At 38.7% G+C, this 17,578-nt stretch overlaps 1 protein-coding gene across 1 annotated transcript in view; it reads left to right on the top strand.

Annotated features, from left to right (window-relative positions):
* LOC103045063 (zinc fingers and homeoboxes protein 2) overlaps positions 1–14,706 on the top strand; it is a 73,759-nt gene extending 59,053 nt beyond the window's left edge. The window contains exons 2-3 of the mRNA XM_022671982.2: positions 9,777–12,821; positions 13,954–14,706. Of these exons, the coding sequence (XP_022527703.2) occupies positions 10,012–12,789 (2,778 nt within the window). The 5' untranslated portion in view covers positions 9,777–10,011 and the 3' untranslated portion in view covers positions 12,790–12,821; positions 13,954–14,706. The remainder of the gene's footprint in view (positions 1–9,776; positions 12,822–13,953) is intronic.
* The last annotated feature ends 2,872 nt before the right edge of the window (positions 14,707–17,578 follow it).

The raw sequence follows: 17,578 nt of genomic DNA, 5'->3' as shown, positions 1-17,578 counted from the left end.
AAAAATGAACTTTTGACTGGTACTGTAAATCAATTATTTATCCCATTGTGTTTTAATGGTTTTAAAATCAGTTTTAAAAAGCATAAGCGATTAAAAAAACACTGACCCAACTGTGCATTTCTTTACAGAGTGTAAAATACAAATCCTGTTAAATTGGAATTGGATGACGTGCAGCACAAATGTAATAGAAATCATTGAGCTATAAATGAAGGAGTATTTAAATAGCAAATGAAAAAGCCACGGCTGTTGCATTCTGTCTGCGTGTCGAAACATGAGAAATATCGCATATATCGGAAAAACGTCTTTAAATAACCTGATAAAATATTTTAACCATATCACACAGTTCGATCAGCAGTACCAGTATCCACAAATCTAGACACACCTCTTCTCATTCAATGTGTTTTCATTTTTATTCTTATTTTTTTACATATTAAAATTAATTTTTGAAGATCTGAAGATAATTTTTAAATATCTGCACACTCTTTGTATTGTATGAGGGAGAGTCACTCGAAATAGTTTTCTCAACGTCTTGAAGGAAGGAGTTCCTGGAGGTGCTGAACAATAGCTGCTGCTTTTCCTTCATGCTGTGAAGCTCCAGCTCATCTCAATCAAATCACCTCAAATCACCCCAATCTCAGTTCATCAGATTAAGATCAGGGGCTCGGGTCAGGTGAAGGACTAACACTTTTTTTTTACTGTTTAGTATGTAATTCTCTGTGTCCCTTAATTGTTTCCATGACTTTAATATTAATCTACAATGTAAAAAATCAAATAAATAATGACTTTTATACTCTTCATATCATTATCAGAATTTTATCATATCAAATCGAAATAAAGACATTTATTGTGATATAAATTTTGGCCATGTTGTCTAGCGCTACTCTGTAGTCTCTGTTGTCACTTTCACAAGAATGTCTGAATGAGTGTGGACTACTCAGCCAAAACATTAGAACCACCTGTATTATATTGTGTAGATCTGGCCAGATGTGGCCCGCAAGCATGAAACATCTGACCCGTGAGCTTGTTTGAATTATAATGAACGATAATGAAAAAATAAAAAATAAAATGCTTCTCTGGTGAGCTTTTGTTTACATTACTCTCCTGTCTCTCTCTCTCTGGAGCGCTCAGACTTTATTTTCCGTTCGTTCAAGTTTTTCCACCTGTTCTTGGGCTCCCTATCTCCTTATAAGGTTTTTTTTTTCCCTGGTTGTGTCCCAATTCACTAGCCAGGGCAGCGGTAGTGTATTGGACCATGACCCTGACGACACGGGTTTGATATTCTTTCCTTTCTTCTTGGGTTTACCTGCTTTGAATTCAACTGTTCTACAATTGGGTTCAACAACCCTTTGGGCTGAAGAGCTACTAGTCTGTAGCACTCCATTCCATTACAAATGCTTTTTTTTTTGTTATGGCTTGGAAAATATCTACCAATACTTGCCGACCCCTGGTATAGATCCTGCTTGTACAATCAATACAGTTCTGACCAGCAAGACATGAACTGCTCAAGATATCTGAAGCAATTTGATAAAAGCAAGGATGCACCAAATATCTAGATACTAAAATTATTTTTCAGTCAGACCATGACCAGATATGATGTTAAAAATGTTCAATGTGCAATTAATTAATTGAATATTTCAGGTTTCTATTTGCATTTAGGTTAAACAAATGTGGCTAAATTAATTAAACCTCCCAAAAATCCGTAATCTTTTTATTTTCAGTGCATCCCTGAACAAACGTAATGGGACACCTGCTCATTATTTTTGTTCTCCTAAATCAAGGGTATTAAAAAGAGTTTATCCTGCTTTTGTTGGAGTGACTGTGACTCTCCTGTCTACTGAGGATTTGATTACATTCAGAAATCAGAGCATTAGTGAGATCAGGATACTGGATATACTCTCTAACTCATCTCAAAAGTATTGGACGGAGCTCCATCATTGCAGAGATCACAGTTTCACTGCTATAAATCTCAACAGTAGGAGATTTTTGTACCATTTTAGCCCAAAGCATGGTGCCAATATATTTATTTTTATTATCTGCCCCAGAAAGTCCTATTCTTTTGGCAGTATTTCTCTTCAGTAGGGGTAGGCGATATATTATGATATTTCATGGTATTTTTGCAATAATGATACTCTTGGCAATATGACAAAACATATAAAAATCATTGGAAAAAATACATATTTTTTCTAGAATACACTACTGCAACAAAATAAAAAAAATATTTGTATTGTTGCATACCATATGACATGATAGGGCACACCCCTTACTTATATATTAAAAAAATACAAGAATTTGATCAGATATGTAATGAAAGTCAATGATCCAGAATGTCATGATACTAATAATAATGCACTCCGAATATCTACATATACAGCTCTGAAAAAAATGATAGAAAACTTCAGTTTCTGAATCAGTTTCTCTGATTTTGCTATTTATAGGTTTATGTTTGGGTAAAATGAACACTGTTGTTTTATTCTATAAACTACAGACAACATTTCTCCCAAATTCTAAATAAAAATATTGTCATTTAGAGCATTTATTTGCAGAAAATGAGAAATGTCTGAAATAACAAAAAAGATGCAGAGCTTTCAGACCTCAAATAATGTAAAGAAAGCAAGTTGATATTCATAAAGTTTAAGAGTTCTGAAATCAATATTTGATGGAATAACCCTGGTTTTTAATCACAGTTTTCATGCATCTTGGCATCATGTTCTCCTCCACCAGTCTTACACACTGCTTTTGGATAACTTTATGCTTTTACTTCTGGTGCAAAAATTCAAGCAGTTCAGTTTGGTTAGATGGCTTGTGATCATCCATCTTCCTCTTGATTATATTCCAGAGCTTTTAAATTTGGTAAAATCAAATAAACTCATCATTTTAAGTGGTCTCTTTTAATTTTTTTTCACAGCTGTATAAGGGATTGAGGTAAAATAAATGACAGATATAATCTATAGTCTCTAGTAGATATAGAATGGGAAATGAGAACAGTGTGAATTTGTCTTTTGTTAAAACAGTGTAAAAGTAGTAACCTGATGTGATAATTGGTGAGGGTGATATTGCACGATATTCCAGAGTATAATATCGTTCACTATATTCAAACATGTTGGCGATACTATTGTGTATTAATGCTGGGCGATTGATATATATTATGATATACCACATTTGAGTATGTTTTCAGTTATTCTTCGAAAAATGTAAAAAAAAAAAAAAAAAACATTTCTCACTTTTTTTTTTCAACTTTATTTCAAAGTGACATTAAACCAAACTTTCACAAATGAGAATTACTACCTTTTAGTGCAGCAATATATATATATATATATATATATATATATATATATATATATATATATATATATATATATATATATATATATATATATATATATATGGGGCATGCCAGTGTATATACAGTGTCACTATATATATATATATATATATATATATATATATATATATATATATATATATATATATATCAAATGAATACAGATGAGGTAGATGCAGTAGCTAATTAAAAAAAAAATTACAGGTATTTAAATTGAGTTATCCAAATAAACTCAATTTACATTTTTTAAAGTGTCCGTCAAATAACATAAAGCAGCGTCATGTCGCAAAAACACATTATGAAGCTTTTTTTTGCGAAGATTACTTTATTATCACTTGTATAAACCGAGTTTATGCAAAGTGACCACTCTAATACATTTCATCGTAGCCTACTTTATATATTTGCAAGAATAACTAATGAAATTACTGTAGAAACGAATCGAGACGATAGAAGGTAAGTAGCACCATTGACACTTCTATCCTCCCCACGATATTTATCGTCATATCACACAGCACTATTGTGTATGATACGATATGGCACATCCCTACTGTACAAGAACCAATAAAAAGCTGTGTGAAGGGGTGTAGAAGTGATCAACAAACACATATTGGACATATTGATGGTTTGGAACCAAGATATAAAGCAATTGCATTGTGTATGTCGTCAGATCACTCTCTTGTTGTCGAGGCGTGGACTGCACATGACTTGTGAGGGTCTTCTGAGTGTGTGGTGAGATTGCTTAAAGAAGGGGGAGAGTTGTTTTCGTGTTCAGTTTGTGAAAAGAAAGACTTTAAGTGTTTTTTTGAAAGGTGGGACTGGAGGAAAATAGCCGTTCACTGGGAGGAAACCTGAAATGATCCTGATGGTGTGATTGGTGGTGTGAGGTGTGCAGTGAGGTATGGCTGAAGGAAAATCACAGTTTATGGATTTTTGGGCTTTGGACATGAAGCTTTCCTGTTTTTGTTGTTGTTTTGTTCGTTTTTTTTTTCCTCAAAACTGTCTGATAGGAATTATAAACCCTATTTTGGGGTTATAATACTCTAGAATATGAAATATGTAAGCTTGAGCCGATTAATAAAGGACATTGTGAAGATGTTTGAGAAATTGAATGACAGTTGGTTTAAGATGAACATAAGTATATTATCTTAATTACCACACTATTATTTTTTGCACTATAAGCCTCAATTAAAATCCTTTAATTTTCTCAAAAATCGTCAGTGCGCCTTATAATCTGGTGCACCTTATGTATGAATTCTACCAGTCAGTATTAAGGAGCAGTAAAGTCACTCTGAAGCTGAAGTACAGAGTTATACAGGAGATTCAGCTTAGTTCTCAAGCACTGCTGGAGCAGCATTAGCATAAGCTGCTAACTGTGCTAATAGCTAGCTCTTTCGCTGATCAGAAGTGAATATTATAAGCCTGTAGTCTGCGCATTTACCATGGTAAACAAGCTACATGGGACAAACTCATAGCTAATATCACCCTGGTTTACCAGAACACTCAGGGTTCCTCAGTGTAGTGCTGTCTGGCAGCATTTAGTAGCTCCACTAATGTTAATGCTAATGCTGCTGAACCCAGCCTTAGTGGAAATCTGGAAATCTAAGCTTACTGTAGATAAACAGAAGCAATTTCCTCACCCAAATAAACAGTTTTTAGGAGAGAAATCTGTGTAGATCAACATCAACAGCACTCATTTGACTTTAACAGAAAATGTTTTTTTTTTTACGGATTACAGTTTACTTAAAGCAGCACTGGGTGTATTTTCTTGATTTTTGATCTTTTTAAAGAAGTAAAATTACAGCTTGAAACTCACTGCAGCGCTGCATTAAGGTGTAATAGGAGGAATAGCCGTGCTCTCGTGTCTGTGCCGGAGCTCCTCTGAGCTCAAACCAGACTGTAAGTTTTCCGTGGCGGCCGTGGCCAACGCTCACAAGAACTGCGACCTGCTTTCCGACCTTTAGTTCTAACAGTTCTACAAGGACTACTGGTTCATTCTTTACAAACTAACATACAGACACTCTGGCAGAAGCTGGAAAGAGACTGAATATGTCTGTGAAAGCCAGAAAACGAGAAAGAGAAACTAAAATCCGCCTAAAACATTTATTACACTCTACAACTGTAGGGGGAGCCCACGAGCACAAAATCTCAATCCTACCTAGTGGAGCTTTAGCTTAGCTTTAGTTACCCACCACCGTTTAAGGGGGCACCGGTACTCAATTACTCAGCCGTCTGGTCCAGGTTCCAGTGTTTAAAATCTAAAATCATTATTTGAGTATTCTGTGTGGACCATAAAGAAAATTCTTAATGCAGAGAAGATGAAGTCACATCTTACAACGTGGTGAACAAACTAAGATTTCATAACTACTGTTTTATCTCCTCTGATTTTATCAGAATTTCCTAATAGCAGAAAAATGCTGAGTCTCTGCTGAGAGGAACTGAAGACTGATCTGTGATCTGGCATTATAGACTGGGTTCAGCCCTTCAAAAATTCCCGGTGTTCATCAACCTTGTAGAATCTGATGTAATGGAAAAAAGAGGGGGATTGTCTTGGACCACTTGGTGTAAAATCCCTTGGACTGGATGTAGTATGAGTTACAGTATAAGTTCATGTTCAGAAGTTTGAGAAAACTTGGCTAAATTGCACCGTTTGTCCTTTTTATTTGAATTAAAATTAAGTAAACACAAGTTTTTAGTTAATTAAACAGAACACTCAAAATCATTACTGTCAGTTGGACAAATGTTTGGTCAATATATGCATTGGAAAGATTCAGAGTTTTTTTGTTGTTTTTTTAACCTTAATTAGAAGTTTTTTCATTTCATTGGCATGGTAGGTAAACAGTAAAGGTGAAAATGTGATCTGTAAGACCAAGAAAATTGTCCATATGGTGGTAAGAAAAGCAAATCTACAGCTCTGGAAAAAAAAATAGAGACCACTTAAATTGATGAGTTTCTTTGATTTTACCAAATTGAAAACCTCTGGAATATAATCAAGAGGAAGATGGATGATCACAAACCATCAAACCAAACTGAACTGCTTGAATTTCTGTACCAGGAGTAAAGCAGCATAAAGTTATCCAAAAGCAGTGTGTAAGACTGGTGGAGGAGAACATGATGCCAAGAACATGCATGAAAACTGTGATTAAAAACCAGGGTTATTCCACCAAATATTGATTTCTGAACTCTTTCTGAAAACTTTATGAATATGAACTTGTTTTCTTTGCATTATTTGAGGTCTGAAAGATCTGCATCTTTTTTGTTATTTCAGACATTTCTCATTTTCTGCTAATAAATGATCTAAATGACAATATTTTTATTTGGAATTTGGGAGAAATGTTGTCCGTAGTTTATAGAATAAAACTACAATGTTCATTTTACTCAAACATAAACCTATAAATAGCAAAATCAGAGAAACTGATTCAGAAACTGAAGTGATCTCTTAATTTTTTTCCAGAGCTGTATCTCCACATTATTTAACTGCAAATCACCTGCAAGAAAGATTTGCTGATTTATGGTTTAGTATTTAGAGATGTTTCAGTGTTGCCACCAGTGAAAGTGGCAGTTTTGTTTATATAGAGGTGATAATCCAAAATATACAATAAAAAATACAGTGTGATCTGCTTGAATATGGCAATCACAATCACCTGATGTAGCATCATAGACAATTTATAGACTGAATTATTGTAAAAAAGCTGTGCATTTATAGGTATTACAACCTTGAAGTGCCTTTCAACTGCAAAAATAAACATTTTTGTATCTATAAAAAGCTTTGACAAGCTGCTATTCAGTGATTTACCGATTCTGTAGGGTACCCACACTTTTCCACAGGACAAAATATTAAGTATAATATCATATACGTTTTTTTATTTTAAATTTTGAAAGTAAAAGGAACTGTGCTTTAGGACGCTGATGGTTACAATCATTCCCACCCACTTCACTGCTCTGTCCACTGTAGGTGGTAACATCAGCCTTCTCTGATGTATTCCTGGTGCACACTTGACACTGTGGATCTAAGAATGTTAAATACTCGCACATCCATCTGCACCCACCATCAGACCTTAGACCTCACTCCAACTCCCATAATTCAAGATGCCGCCTGAGGGATAACGCGTCACGATCAATTTACATACTGCTATCCCATGTAGTCGGGCATGTCGGTGTACTACAGTGTAAAAAAAGTTTAGTTCTGCAAACTTTTTGTGCGTGAACCTTCGCACAAAAGGCCGCGGGTCGATTTCCAATAGTAAGAAATTGTCTTTCTCTTTGTTTCTCTTTTTCTTTTATTCCGTTCTTTCTTCCGCTATCCCCTCTCTCACTCCCTCGCTGAGGCTGTTGATAAATCTTGCATCCTGTGCTGAGTTGCGTTGGCTTGCTCTGTGGAATGCCTGAACTCGTGGACCTCTCCAGCAAACTCATAGACCTCTCCTCTGTTCTGGTTTGCTGCAGAGATGGGCTCTATTTGATCTCACTGAATGCTTTGTTGGAGATGGGCAAAAGAAGGTGAAGGGGGTGGGGGGATGGTGGGGGGGGGGGGGGGTCTCCCTAGAGTCCAAGAGCATAAAATGCCAGAGTTTTCAACTTTTTTCGTTTGCCTTCTCATAAACATTAGGATGGAGCTCGCTGGAGCCAAACTGTAACTGTAGTGTGGACTAAGAAATGGTCTTGTAGTGTGTTTTGCGTTCATGTTTAATTTGTCAAAACGTGCTGAAAGTAGAATTGTTTTCACTTACAAATGTTGAGGTTCCACTGATCCGACAGAAAAGGGCGCTCTTGCATTTGCAAGAGTAGAGTAATAGCAGGTTTGGACTGGAACGTTTGGACAGGTTTGGACAGCAGGTAGGGCTGCAACGATTAGTCGATATAATCGGCTATAATCACTGTCGACTAATCGTTAATTTGTAACAGTAACTGTTACTGCATTACACAAAGTGCTGGGGACAGAAGCACAATGGGAGATTCTGTGTCTTCAAAAGTGCCCAAACTCAACAGATTACATATTTAATCACTAAACATTAGTAATTTCCATGTTTAAACAACTTCTAGATATTTAAATGTCTTTTAAATCTCATGTTCAGCCGTTTCTATCATTTTTAGAGATATAACAGAGGATATAACAGAAATAATCGTTGACGAATCGACTTATCGAAAAATAATCAGCAGATTAGCCGACTACCAAAATAATCATTAGTTGCAGCCCTAGTTTGGACACAATGAATGTATGTATTTAAATGTTTTTAACCGCTTTAGGCATGGGGGTCACTGTTAGAAACCTCCTAGATTTATTTTATTTATTTATTTATTTTTTGCGATTAATGTCCCATCAATTATTGTGATAAACAATATTATTGTCATTTTAAGACCATAAACAGCCAATAATAAAAATTATAATATCATAACAAAGTAATTACACCCTTTTAAAGACATTGGACTTTTAAATAATAATAGTTTGAAAGATCTATACTTTTTTTGGTACCACTTTAAAATAAGACTACCGTTATAAAGAGTTTATAAATGGTTTATAAATTAGATTAAGTATTGTTGATTAGGTTGTAAATGCCTTAAAACCATTGATAAGCAGTTACAACACATTTATTTTAAAAAAAAGGCAACCGTTATCCGTTGTTTGCTTAGTCATTTAATTTATAGTAAAGAGTTAAATATACTTACAAATGTATTAATCTGACAAGAAAACACAAAAGTAAGATCAATATCCAGAAACATCTAAAGTTAAATCACTTTTTTGCCATTTTTTTAACTCAACTGTTGTCATTTCTATGTTTTTATATATTTATTAACTGCTTATTAGTGAGTCATTAAGCATTTGCAGCCTAATTAATAACCATTAATAATCTCCTTTATAAACCATTCATAACCCCTTTATGAAGGTAGTCTTATTTTAAAGTGGTACCCTTTTTTCACCTGCAGCAGTCCACATTTAGTCCTTTTTTACCATTCTGGTTTGAGCACCTAAATCTGAATTTGAACTGTTTGATGCATGTCCACTAACAGAAATAGGTTCTGGTAAAACTGGTGCAAATGCATATCTTATAAGCCTGAACTGAACCAGTTTCAGAATTCGATTTCTTTTGATTGAAAAGGGCTAACTTTGGAGCCACAGTTATTGAAGCACTTGCTAAAATACTGTTCTCTGTTGTATATTAATATTTTTGTAAGTGAATTTGTGTGTTAACAAATACATAAACACAATGGATGATATAATGATTGTTATAATTACTGAAGTCCATTTATTGTACAATAAATCTATAATATAATTATGGTGACAGGGCTACTTTAAAGACATAGGACTTTATAGTAGGTTTGTGTGTTATCACACAAACCAACCTTTATGTCACCAAAGCAAGGAAAATAAGGGATTTTATAAGAAACTGTGTGCCAGATAGGGTTAATATACAGTATGAACTAAGCATGTTTTTTTTTATCTGTTCTCTGTGTGCAGGGGAGTTGTGTGATTAGGTCTTATGAAGCCCTGCACTGGAGCTGATGTTCCCGGTCAACGGGAGTCTCCGGAGCGAAGGCTGGGAGACTCCGGAGCGGACTGAGGAACCGCAGAGTCCCGCTCTCGTGCCGGGAATCCACTCTGATCACCTCCATTCCTCTCTCCCTCCCTCCCTTTGCAACCCCTCCCAACGACTCTACCAGGCTTACCCCTGAACCCTGTCACTGCGATTACCATGTCCAGCCGAAGAAAGTCCTTCACTCCCTGCATGGTCTGCATCAGCGATGCACCAACGGATAGCCCTGTGGAAATGGATATCTTGTCCAGCGAAGCAGTAGAGGACAGGTCTTCTTCTCTGCAGCCTTCATTAGATCTGCATCAAGTGTCAGCTGAGCACGAGGAGCTGAGTCATGTGGAAGCGACAGAAGGAAAGATAGAAAGCGAGAAGTCTCTTTCCCCAGAGAAACAGCAAGCAAGGGACTACCAGTGTAAGTACTGCCCTTTCTCCACTCAGAATCTCAACGACTTCAAAGAGCATGTGTACTCTGCACACCCTAACGTCATTCTGAACCCACTGTACCTGTGTGCCGTCTGCAACTTCAGCACCAAGAAGTTTGATTCCCTCACGGAACACAATGAATCGGAGCATCCAGGCGAAAGCAATTTCAAGTTCAAGCGAATTAAACTCGACAACCAGACCGTCCTAGAGCAAACCATAGAAAACGAGCAAGATTCAGGCTCTGCTGACACTAAGATGCAAGACGACGATGATGACTTTTTACCCTCCTGCCTTTCAATCACAGAAAATGTTGCAAAGCCTGAAATATTTAACATCGAAAATGAGGTCGAGAGCAATTTAGACAATCTCATATTTAAGGATCAGATCACTGCTGTCAACGTTAATGGCACAATCATCATCCCTGAGCCCATGATCCTGCAGGGGCTCTCCCATGTCATGCCTCTGCTACAGCGCCCACCCAACCTTAACTCCATTCCAACCATCGCCGTTCCTCTGAACGCGCGCAAGTACAATCCCTTGTTGGACAGCAACCCCACCCTCATCACGTCCTTCAACAAATTCCCCTATCCAACTCACGCCGAGCTCTCGTGGCTCACTGCTGCATCCAAGCACCCAGAGGAGCAAATCAAGGTGTGGTTCACCACGCAGCGACTGAAGCAGGGAATCACCTGGTCACCAGAGGAGGTGGAGGAAGCTCGAAAGAAAATGTTCAACGGCTGCATGCCGCCTGCTGACCAGACATTCACCGTTTTGCCTACGCCCGTGAGCGAGCCAATCGCCACCAACCACTCTGTCGCACCAGCAGTCTCCTGCAATGTCTTTGGGCAGTCCACTGCGAATGGATCCCCTGCTACATGTGCAACTGTCACTGTGACTACAGTCAGTAGTATGCATAATCTGAAGCGCTCACTCGGAACTCCGTCGGTGGTCCAGGAAGTTAAGCGGCCCATGATTCCCACGGAGGAACCCAAAGAGAAGCTGCGTATGGCACCCCCACCAATCCCTCCCTTCGAAAGACTACCCATGGCTCCTCCTCCTGTACCCCCAGATAGTAGGAGATGCATGCCCCCACCTTTAATCACGCCTGACATGAAGAGACCCATTGTCACCCCTTACGCTATGCCCAAGGTAATGTCAAAGTTACCAATGGGATTCCCACATGTGCCACCCAAAGACAAGATGCCCATGGCACCCCCTCCCCTGTTGCCCAGAGATCGATTATCTATGGTGCCCTTACTGTCCACAGATTTAAAGAGGTCTATGGTTCCCCAACAGCTGAGGAATCATGTGCCTGCCTCTTCGGTAATCTCAATTTCTAAAGACAAACTGTCACCTTTACCTACTAATGGAAGCTTACCCCTGTTGCCCTCCCTGGTGGCTTCTCAACTGAAGAGACCAACAATCATCCACACCGCACGAGCGCAACCTATTGCCCCTATTGCCCCTCCCTTGGTCCCTACTTTCTCTCTGGAGTGTAAACCACTTGAGCCAGCAGCGGAGCAAAGGCTGACCGGCTCGGAGAGTCGACCCTCAGAGAGTCAGAACAGCAATAGAGTCCCCTGTGGGGACGGCAAGAATTGGTTTACTGACCAAAGTGCACTGGCCCACAATGGTTCACAGCACTTAAACAGTGACTTTGCTCCAAAGGAGCGTCTGAAAACGGTCCCGACCCAGTTCCCTCTCCTGGAAAGAGTGAAAGGGAAAACTGCTGATCAGCTGAAGGTTTTAGAGGAGAGTTTTCAGAGGAACAGTTTCCCATCCTACAACGAGGTCGACCATATCGCAGTCACCACCAGACTTTCCAGAGAGGAGGTTGACAGCTGGTTCCTGGAGCGGCGAGCGCTCCGGGACAACCTAGAAAAAGCCCTGTTGAATTCCATGGGCACAAAGAGAACTGACATGTTTGCGGAGAGACGATCACGATCACATTATCCACACGCTTTCCTGAATGGGATTCACAAACAGATCGGCCTGCCCATGAGCCCTCTCCCTCCCATCATAGCCCCCGCCTCGTCCTCTGGACCTCTGGACAGGAAGTCCCTAAACCTCCTCAAAGATGTCTTTGTACAAACACGGTGGCCTTCACCTGAGGAATACAGTCGTCTGGAGGCGCAGACGGGCTTGGCTCGCACCGACATTGTCCGGTGGTTCAAAGACAGCCGCCTGGCTCTTCGCAGCGGCGCAGCGGAGTGGAAGGAGCTGTTCTACAGGCTGAGCAGCAGCGAGCTGAATGGCCGGCTGATCTCAGAGCAGCCCTGCGGCCTCGCTCCGCCAGGCCAGGAACGGAAGATGCCTAGAGCAGAGTGCACCAAACTAAGCAGAGAAGAGATCAAAGTCTGGTTCAGCAACACCCTAGGCCAGCATGGGCCCGAAGTGGGGAGGAATGGAGGTCAGAACGGAGGCGGCGGAGAGGAGTGTGGGGGCTGGATGGAGGAAGCAATAGGGGTGAAGGCCAGGATGGCGTCACGAGAGCTGGTCTCAGACACGGATTAGGCCACAGGAGGGAGAAGGGGCAGGAGAAGAGGGTAAGTTTGAAGTATTTTTTTTTTTTTGCTTTTCCAGTCTGGTGATTATAGAGACTGTGAGGGGACACAATAGACCACTCCTCATCAAAGGACATATTTGGCTGTTGCCATGGAAATTTGGAATAGAGGACTGGAACCCAGGTTGGACTCTTTGATGTTGTTCCGTTAAGAAAAAACAAAGCTGTGCAGCAGGGAGTTGCGACAAACTGGGATGTTGCTATGCAAATAATGCAGACTCGATGTCTGACGACGTTGTTCGTGTTCCTGTAAGAGAGACTGGATTTTTTTATCACCAAAAAAAGATAAAACTACTGATGTAATTGTAAAATATTGCTTTATGCTTTATCCTTCATTTCGTGAACTTTGTGGCTTTCTTTCAGTGAAGAGTGCTTTAGAGAAGGTTTGCATATTGCACCTTTAATGGAATATTAATGAATATTTTTGCATTTGGCCTGTAGGTTGCATATTGATTGCGGTCTCTCTACTGACTCTGAGATGATTTTCCCAGATTAAAAAAAAAACATCTTTGAGCCCAATTTTTTTAATATACACTACTATATACACTACTATATTAGTTTTAAGTGTGATTTGCTTTTGATTTATTTCCTGTTTAAAGATAGTTAAATTCTGTTTAAGAGAGTTAAGGTAAAACGTTTTAGAATTTTGTACATTTGTAAACAGCTTGTAATACATTTGTAATACGGCTTGTGTCTCAATTTAATTAGAAGCTGCACCTCAGTCGTTAATTTTACAGCTTGAACGTGAAAAATACAGAAGAGGTGGATTTGTTTTGTTAAGTGTCGATTTGTTCTATTACAGCTACTGAAGCCTCAGTCAATAGCTCATTTTTAGCTAATTAGGGAGATAAATATAGACAAAAGAGAGGAGGTAAGATGTCAAACTCAGCGGGATTGTCTTGGCTCTGTAATTTCCCGTCTTTTTGATGATCCAATTATTTGTAAACGTGGCAGAGTGACTAAAGTCCGCGCAGCAGCTTGAGTTCAGCCGTGCAGGTGCGGGGAATATTTGAAGCGAGCGCGAGGTTCCCTTTGGGGTTCATCAGCGGGGCTGGGGTAGCGAGTGACTCAGGCTGTCAGAGTGGTAATGATGGCTTTGTTCCCGTTCCCGACAGGTAGGAGCTGCTGCCGCTGTCATTTTGCACAGAAGTGGAAGAAAAGAAGAGGAACAGAAGCTTACTTTGAAATGTTGTATTTTTGGAACCAATGATTTTCACTCTTGCCCTCTTCCATTGTGCCAGCCAGCACACGGCGCCAGTCAGAAGCAGAAGGGGCCTCATCGCTGGGTGTCGCGTCGGGAGCGTTACCGGAGAGGAAGCGTTGCCGGAACGTTGCGGGAACGCTTTCGCCGCTTCGTGTGTGAATCGGTTGGGCGCCGGGGAGGGGACGGGGTGAAGAATGAATGCACTGAGGGGATGGAGACCGTTGTGTGCCAAAGCTGGATTTGCTGCATAACTATACTTAAAAAAAAAGAAATTAAAAAAAGGGGTTCTTGTAAATATTTTTTCTGTACTGCTACAGATTTGTACAATGTTGGGGGAACTTTTGTTACATTTTATAATGGGAGCAGGTGGCCCCCAGTTTTTGCTCTGGCTGGTCTTTTCAGTGGACACATGCTACTACTATTACATTTTGTAATAACACCACCATGCACCACTACACGTGTTGGGCAATACATCAGATGGATTCACAGAGCCGGACTTTCATTATAGTTTGTCTTTGGAGGGACTTCTTTAAACGACAGATTCAAGGTGCTGTTATACTTTCTGGATATTACTCGCCGTCGCTTTTGCTATAAATACCGTTCTTACAGCGTGACATTTTAAAAACAAAACAAAAGCTACAAAAAAAAAAAAAAAAAAGGAAAATCACTTTGCTGTTAAACACACTGATGGACAAACAAAACAATCACACGCTCACACTCACACACAATCCTGTCCGATATCTCTACAAGACACCAAGTTTAACCTATAACTCTTCTGTTGCAGATCTGTCCTGCTTTAGGAAAAACACTCAGCAGCTGCCAGCCTTTATACGTAACGTTGGCTTTGTAAACGTAGTGCTAGTTCAACTCCGTCCGTAGAAAAAAAAAAAAAGAGAAGAAGAAGAAAAAGAAGGAACTAACCTGTTACCAGATACACGCTCCATATGTACTGCTTCTGTAGTGTCAGCCTCACATATATTAGAAATACTGTACTTATACAAGGTCCTGCTTACTACTCTCCAAAAGACGTCTGCTGTAATCAAATAAAACACAGCCTATTCAAAAAAAAATGTGGACGTGTGTCTTTTACTTCTGAGTCTGTCGTAACAAAAGAAAATCAGGTTTCATTATTGATATCCCACTGACACACCAAACCAGCTGTTTTTATTAATGTGATGAAGAGATAGACTGTGAGCCAGCCAGAGACAGCTAACTTTACACAGAGTTTCTACAAACCTCTTCCACAGGTTTTACTCTACAGGTCCAACTAAGTGCTTTTTATACCATTTAAAGCCTTATGAAAAATACAATGCCTCATTCACACACTCACTTAACCCTTGTGTGGTGTTCGGGTCTGTGGGACCCGTTTTCATTTTTCATCAAATGATACAAAAAAAATATTTTTTCTAACTCAAACTCATTGGCATTGGCTCATTTTTTGTGAAAAACATATATCAAAACACATTTTCGATAAACACACACTGTACACCCCCCCCCCCCCCCCCCCACACACACACACACACATTTATATTACATACAGTATGTTTGGCTAATAAACATTGCTTCATTTGTAAATTTGAAACTAAACAAATTTTCTACTCATATCTTGAGTTTAATTCATTTTCTTTTACATTTTATTAAAAAAAACTAATAAAAAAGAGTAGCACTTTTTAAAAGAAATGTAACATAAGAAAGGTAAAGGGCAAATTTTAACCATGTAAGCTGTTTATATTGCTTGCAATTTAGGTGAAGCAAGCATGAGTAAAACATTTTAATGTAGAATTGCTTAATTTCGCTGAATTAAATACAAGTAACAAAGTAAACGAGTAACAAAAATATGAACACCACACAAGGGTTAAATACAGCATGTTAATAACTCCCAAAAATATATGGCCATATATTCACACACACACAGTATCGTTAAGGATTGGGCATACAGTACCAGTCAAAAGTTTGGACAAACCTTAAATTCTGTAAAATTAAACAAACCATAATATTTTTCAGTAGTATGAAAAGGTTTGGGCCTGAATTAGGCAGGTGCACAAATTTAGGAACCCAAACAAAAAAATTACATCAATGTTTAGTAGATTCTTCTTTTGCAGAAATAGCCTCTAAACCAGGGGTGTCCAAACTACGGCCCGCGGGCCATTTGCGGCCCGTTTCCTTTTTGGAGCGTGAGGTATTTTAGAAATAGATGAAAGCTGGCCCGCTGTTAAGCAGGTTTTTATAATGTGAGATTCAAAGTTTGAACGCTAGGTGTCAGAAACGAGCCAAAGTGTCTAAAAGCAGAGAGAGTGCGCATTTCTAGCGCAGAAAAACGGGCCAAAGAGTCTAAAAGCGGAGAGAGTTCGCATTTCTAGCGCAGAAAAATGGGCCAAAGAGTCTAAACGCGGAGAGAGTGCGCATTTCTAGCGCAAAAAAAACGGCCAAAGAGTCTACAAGCGGAGAGAGTGCGCATTTCTAGCGCAGAAAAACAAAAGTGTCTAAAAGTTGCTGTAATTAATGAGTTTAATATTAAGAGACATCATGAAATGAAACATCAATTTGAAAAATCTTAGTTTACACAACACTGTCAAAGATAAAGATAGTAAGTCCAGTAAAATGGTGTGTAAATGAAATAATCAGGAAAATGTATTATTTAAAGTGGTATATTTCATTATTTGTTTTATTACAGAGTCTTTGGCCCGAGACTTCAAATATATTTATTTTTCTGGCCCCCAACAAAAAAAGTTTGGACACCCCTGCTCTAAACTATTCCTATAGCTTCCAATGAGAGTCTGGCTTCTGGTTGAAGGTATTTTGGATCATTCTTCTTTATAAAACATCTCTAGTTCAGTCAGGTTTGATGGTGTCTGAGCATGAACACATGTTATACCCCACAAACTTATTTTCCTGTCCTTGATCATTGTAAGGCACCAGTGTCCCCACTCTACATCATCTGCCCTGAATGAAACACCGGTGGAGTTTCTCACAAACTGCTAAGTTACACAGAAAGCTAGGGTAAGCCAAGATCAACTAAAGAATATAGGAATCTGAAATATTTGTGCATTTAAAAGCATTTATTATTATTATTTATTTTGGACAGTACATATTATTTTGTTCAAAAAGCACTTATTTAGCAATAAAAGCAAGAAATAAGTAAGTTACCACTGTTTGTTTGTGCATGTCAACGTGTTAACCTATCCCTAATGATTATATTATAATTAGCATTATTAGCACCCTATTGGTTTATACTGTGATCCAGCAAGAACATAGCAGATGTATGTAGTCTAGTATGAAGATGATCCGTGCAGAGACTCAAGAGAACTCAAGATAAACTCCAGCCCAACTAAGCTTCTTTTAATATATTTACATTCTACTAAAATACATTCATTTACAATCAGCATATATGCAGCTGAAACAGGGAGGAGCCCAAACAAAACAATTATTATCATACAAAATAACACATTTAAATGTCAAATAAACAAAAAAATGAGACTAAATTTGTAACATACATATATTTGAACATATAAAATATATTTTTATACCCAACCAAG

This window comes from Astyanax mexicanus, chromosome 2, assembly GCF_023375975.1.
Source record: "Astyanax mexicanus isolate ESR-SI-001 chromosome 2, AstMex3_surface, whole genome shotgun sequence".
Classification (NCBI taxonomy): domain Eukaryota; kingdom Metazoa; phylum Chordata; class Actinopteri; order Characiformes; family Acestrorhamphidae; genus Astyanax; species Astyanax mexicanus.
Note: the sequence above shows the minus strand (reverse complement) of the source record. Positions and strands in the feature narration are given on the sequence as shown.